Source organism: Camelus dromedarius, chromosome 24, assembly GCF_036321535.1.
Source record: "Camelus dromedarius isolate mCamDro1 chromosome 24, mCamDro1.pat, whole genome shotgun sequence".
Lineage (NCBI taxonomy): Eukaryota > Metazoa > Chordata > Mammalia > Artiodactyla > Camelidae > Camelus > Camelus dromedarius.
In genome coordinates, this window is record NC_087459.1 from 28785639 (window position 1) to 28791098 (window position 5460).

At 56.9% G+C, this 5460-nt stretch overlaps 1 protein-coding gene across 1 annotated transcript; it reads right to left on the bottom strand.

The window, feature by feature from the left end:
• Positions 1–1985: 1985 nt before the first annotated feature.
• EPO (erythropoietin) lies at positions 1986–4314 on the bottom strand. The gene is made up of 5 exons (XM_031433321.2): positions 4302–4314; positions 3606–3748; positions 3283–3369; positions 2867–3046; positions 1986–2700 (listed from the first exon to the last, which is right to left on the bottom strand). The coding sequence occupies exons 1-5, from the start codon at positions 4312–4314 to the stop codon at positions 2539–2541; spliced, it is 585 nt and encodes a 194-aa protein (XP_031289181.1). The 3' UTR covers positions 1986–2538.
• Between the last annotated feature and the right edge of the window lie 1146 nt (positions 4315–5460).

The following is a 5460-nucleotide window of genomic DNA, read 5'->3' on the forward strand; positions in this document are numbered from 1 at the left end:
TAACAATAATAGTACGGAAGAAAAGTTTACTCCCTCGGCCTGCTCTTGAAGAATCTCGGAAACCCGGCGACGCCTTCTTTGTGTGTCTCTGCCTCTTCGCAGGGACCACAGCCCTCACCAGGTTCTTTCCATCTGGGCCCTTGGACGCCTCAGGACTCAGTCACGTGCCAAGCTGGTTCTGTCTGCATTTGTGAGCTCCAGTCTCTGCCCCCAGGGGACTGCGTGCTCTAGCTGTGAGTGGCACAGACTGTCATTCCGTGTTTCCTAGCACCAAGTGCAAAGGCTGGCACACAGCAGGCAGTCCATAAGTGTGGAATAAGTAAATTATGGTTTTAATGTTCTTAACATACTCTCCCATCACACTGGCCCAGCTCGTATACTTCAGGTTCTGTTAAGTACTTAAAAAAAATACTGAAAGCGGTAAGAAGTCTGAAACGAAGTCAAGGAATAAGGTCAGAGGAAAAAAGATCCAGGACATCAGGCCAAGAAGGGGACAAGCTTTTGGAGTTAGGAGTCCTAAATCTCAAGTTCAGGTCCTAGCTGGGACTTATCAGCTAGGATTCCCTAGGCTTTAGGATAAGTCTCGTAACTTTAGTTTTGCCCAGCGAGAAAGAGATTTCTTCTTTACTGATTCACAGCGGTGGAGCAAGCCCCAATTGGCATGTGTGGAAACCATAACCCAAATTTTTGTGGAAAGGTGCCAGGCGAGGGTCCTCAGGGTTCTATGGCTTGTAGATTACGCTAGCATTTCCCAGTAGAGCCTGAAGAGGGCACTGTAGCTCAGCAGCCGGGTTGACCTGAGTGAAAACTATTCCCGGGTCCTTCCATTCGCTGACTCCTCCCACCAGAGCTTCACCCTTACCCTCACACTCATTCTCAGCAGATACCCTTCAACCCCTGATCCTGCCCATATTTTTCCTGCCACAGATTCATTCCCTGCCTTTTGCATACTTGCAGGGGTGCAGGCTGACTTCTATAAATTCTGTGATACAGGCAGAAAGACTGATCCTCACGTGTACGATAATGGCCAGGATTGGGGTCCCCATACAATTTTGTAACATCTTTTGCTGTCTGCACAGGTCTCTACTTTGCAAATGAAAAATAATTTCTTGGAAGGAATTTGATGTCGATTGTAAGGGGAAAGGGTAAAATTAGAAGCAGGGATCAAGAGTGGGTGTTGAGTTAGTTTGCTCGGTGTCCCCCATCCCAGGTGAGCAGGGAGAGAGTATGCGGCAGGAATAAGCGGGAGAGGGAAGGGGTGAGTGCTGGGAGAACTGGGGACTCCTGTCACCTTGGCCTTGGGCAAGTTATTTTACTTCTTCATCTGTACCATGGGAATGGCAGCAGTAACACTCTCATAGGGCTGTGTGAGGAATAAAATGAGGTCTTAGAAGTGAGCTCTCTGGAGTAGCACCGGGCAGAGGGGTTGATCAATGTGACTGCTGTCTGGGAAGATGGTTCCCACTGTCCCCCTTTCTACTGCCCCTCCTGCATATTTCAGGGTAGAGCATTAATGATAACCTTCCCCAGGCAAGGAAGGGTCCGTTGGATTTAGAGGGGGTTTCTGTGCTGTGATGGCAAAGGCTGATGCTAGGATTGTGGCATTAGAAGAAGGGGCCACAGAGAAGAGGCAGAAGATAATAAGGGTCCAGCAGCCAGGGTAGGCAGCTGCCACCAGCCCCGATAGGGGCCCCTCCTCCTGGCCCCTGTTTCCTTGCTGGCAGCTGAGGTTCACTAAAGACTCATCCTGGGCCAGTTGGCAGCTGCCTACTGAGGACTAGCCTTGAATGGAGCCACTTTATTGACCAGTGTGGGCAGAACTTGTGGCCTCAGGCCCGGTGGGGTCAAGAGGTCAGACAGGCCATGCGAGGCAGCACGTAGGGCCCAGCCCCCTCCACCTCTGGTTTCCCGGGCCAGAATGGGGCAGAACCAGGGAAGCCGGGGGCTCCCAGAAAAAGAGAGAAGCCAAGAGCCAGGTTGGGGTTTCAGTTCTTGCCAGCACAATTGAAAATTACACAAAACTTGGACCAGTGAGAGCCAGGGGCTAGCCCCCACCCCATCTTCACGGCTTCCACCACCCTCCTTGTCCAGTGGGCTCTTGCTGTCATAGGAGTCCCCATGAGACCTGGAGAATTCCCAGCTTGCCACCTAGATTCTCCAGTCCATCCTGTCCCTGCTTGGTAGGTGCAGAAGGAGGTACTTGCCCTCCAGCTTGTCCTGGCATCATGGTTCTTCAGGGCACCGAGATGAGTTTCAGTGTCTCCCCAGAATGGTGCTGTCCCCAAGTTTAAGTTGATCTCTGAATTCCTCCTTCTTTGGGGCCTCAGGCTGGCCCTGTGACATCCTTAGATCTGAGTTGAGCTCTGGACAGTTCCTCTAGCCCGTGAGATGTCACTGTTAGCCCTGGAGTGTCCATGGGACAGGCTGGCGCTTAGCTGATCACCCCTGGACAGGGGTTGGGAGTGGAGGTGCAGAAGGCATGGCACAGGCAGTGGTGGTGAGCGAGGTGGTGGATGTGCCCAGGGTGGGAGCACCTGGTCACCTGTCCCCTCTCCTGCAGGCCTCCCCTGTGTACAGCGTCAGCTTTCCCCGCAGGAAATTGGAGTAGATTCGGAAAAGTTTGCACAAAGTATCAACAGTGAATGTTCGGAGTGGGGCGGCGGAGGAGGAGGCTGCATCTGGAAGGGGGATGGCTTCCTTCTGACGAGGAGAGAACAGGAGGTTACTACAGTGCTGGGGGCCTGGAGGGAGGTGGGGTTCGGGATAGAATTGGAGGGAGGATGAGCAGAGCCTTGGTACTTTGGCAGGGCCCTTCTCCCGTTTTCCAGAAAGGGCAAACACAAGTGCGAGGGAGGGTCCTACACACCTGGGCTCCCAGCGCCCGAAGCAGGGAGGTGAGGCTGCGCAGGCCGCTAACAGCTTTGTCCACATGCAGCTGCAGGACCTCAGATGGCTGGGAGGAGTTGGCCAACAGGGCCTGGCCCTGCAGGATGGCTTCAGAGAGCAGGACCAGGCCCTGCCAGACTTCCACAGCCTGCTGCGCGACCTGAAGGGAATGGAGACTCAGAGTCAGCTGGCCAAAGCCAGCCCCTCCCTCCTCCTTCTCACCAGCCCCAAAGCAAACAAGTTTTGTTGAGTGAATGAACAAATGAATGAATGAATAAATGAACATATTCCATTCAGCCCTCATCTTTGCTGCTCTGTTTCTTCTTTCTATCGTTCTCCTTCCCACCCTCATTCCCAAAATGAGTCTCCCCAAGAGGAAGGAAAAAATGAACTCACCTCCATCCTCTTCCAGGCATAGAAGTTAACTTTGGTGTCTGGGACGGTGATATTCTCACTGAAGCTGCAGCCTTCGGCACAGCCCATCTGAAATGCACGACCCCAGAGTCAGGGGACCCGAGGGCTCCCTCCGCTTTGCCCCTTACCTAGCTTCCAGATATACACTGGGGGCTACCACATTTATCACTTGTACTGGAGGCCCTGGTTTCCGGCCTCCACCCCAGAAACAAGTGCCAGGGAGGAGTCCAGGTTCCTGGATCTTGGAGGAGACCCTGGACCCCTAAGAGTGAGTTCTGTGGAAGGTCCTGGGGAGGGGGCCTCACCGTGGCATTTTCGGCCTCCCTGGCCTCCAGGATGTACCTCTCCAAAACTCGGCTGTCACAGATGAGGCGTTGGGGGGCGCCCAGGACCGGGAGGCCCAGAGGAAGCAGCAGCAAGGACACCAGAAGCAGCAGGGCAGGCCATTCTAGGAAAGAGAGGCAGGCTGAGTGTGAGGCAGGGAGGGCAGGGGAAGGGTTGCTTTGGACCGGCAGGTTCACCCATCCCGCTCCTGGGCGCCCAGCTAGTCCTCCCGACCCCAACCTTCCAAGCGCTCAGGCTCTGCCTCCTTTGCCTTCATTCAATCCCGCGGCCGTGTGCACACCCCACCCCCCAACTACCGGCATCCACTTCTCCCGGCCAAACTTCAATCCCGGTGTGACAGAGGCTTTCCCTCTCGCAGATACAAGTTTTTGCTCCCAGACCCAGGTATCGGCTTCCTCGGCACCCACAAAGCAGCCCCTCTCCTCCCTGGATTCCCAGACCTCCACCGGGTCTCCGGGTCGGACACCGACTCTCCCCAGGACTCCCCAGGCCCAGCCGACAGGTGAAGGCTGCCCCACCCCCCTTGCCCTTCCAGGGTCCTTGGTAAGTCTCAAGTCCTTGAACCCAGCCACCTCGGGGCCAAGAGCCCCAGCGGTAAATTCCTCCTCAAACAGGGGCCGGGCGGGCGGGAGCTCCCCCGGGTCGGGAGTACTCACCGCGCGCCCCCATCTCCGCGCCTCGCCCGGCCCCTCAGCGACCGGGGGCTCGGCGGGTGCCGGCGCCGGGAGCCCGCATCCCGGGAAGCTCGACGGAGCAGAGCCACCCCGCCGCCCGAAGGAGGGGGCCGCTGTCCGGGGCCGCCTCGCCGGGGTCGGGGCAGAGCGCACAGGGCCCCTGGCCAGGGTCCGGAGGACGGCGCGGCGAGGCGACCGGCTGGGGTTGGCCCGGGGACTGCGGCGGCGGCCGGGGGTCGGGGCTGTTATCAGCTGTGTGCGTGCGTGTGGGGGGTTGGGGGGGGGAGGCTGTGTGCGTGAGGGGTCGCGGGAGGTGGGGGCCAGAGGGGTCAGAGCCGGGGCAGGATGCCTGGGTCGGGGGCTCGCCGGGGCGGGAGCGGAGCAGCCGGGGGCTCGAGTGCGGGGCACCGGGCTGCCCGCCGGACCTCGGGTTCCGGGAGGCGCGGCTGAGTGCGTGCCGCGGGATGGGCAGAGGGCTGCTCTGGGAGAGCAGAGCCATTCGCGGAAAGGCTGGGGACCCCGGCGTCCCCCCACGGCTGGGACTGCCTAGGTTTTTGCGAGGCAGCTGGGTCTGGAAGCTGGGAAGTTGCTGGCGGGGCAAATCAGTTGCCTCCTCACAATCCCAGTTCTCATTCTAGGAACTAGTGTTGTTCCTGTTAAGGGATTTAATGGGGGCGCACAGAGCAAGAAATTTGGGGGGTCTTCTTCCCCCATTCTGCACTTTCTAGGACCCTGAAAGCCCAGAAGTTGAACTTTTAGGTTAGTCTGCATGGCGAAATTCTTAAGAACTCTGAAATAGAGCTAACCCCTAGAGTGGTGGCACTTCGGCTTTGCAGCTAAACCTTTGTGGCTTCTAGGAAGTCCCAAGGCAGGGGCGAGCTCCCAGGGGCAGGAGTGCAAGGCCAGCCATCCTCTCAAACCTTGGAAAGTGGCTGGAGTCCCTGAGCCTCAGTGCCCTTGCCTGTCAAATGGGTGTCATGAAAGCACCAGTTCCAGCTCCTGCAACTTTCATAAAAGACAGGGAAGTCCTACAAATCCAGGTAGCTATATATATGTTCATTCACTCCCCCCCCCAGTCCCATGATATTAGAGCTGTTTTATTCATGCATTCAGTGCCTTCTTTGTGCAAAACAATTGACTA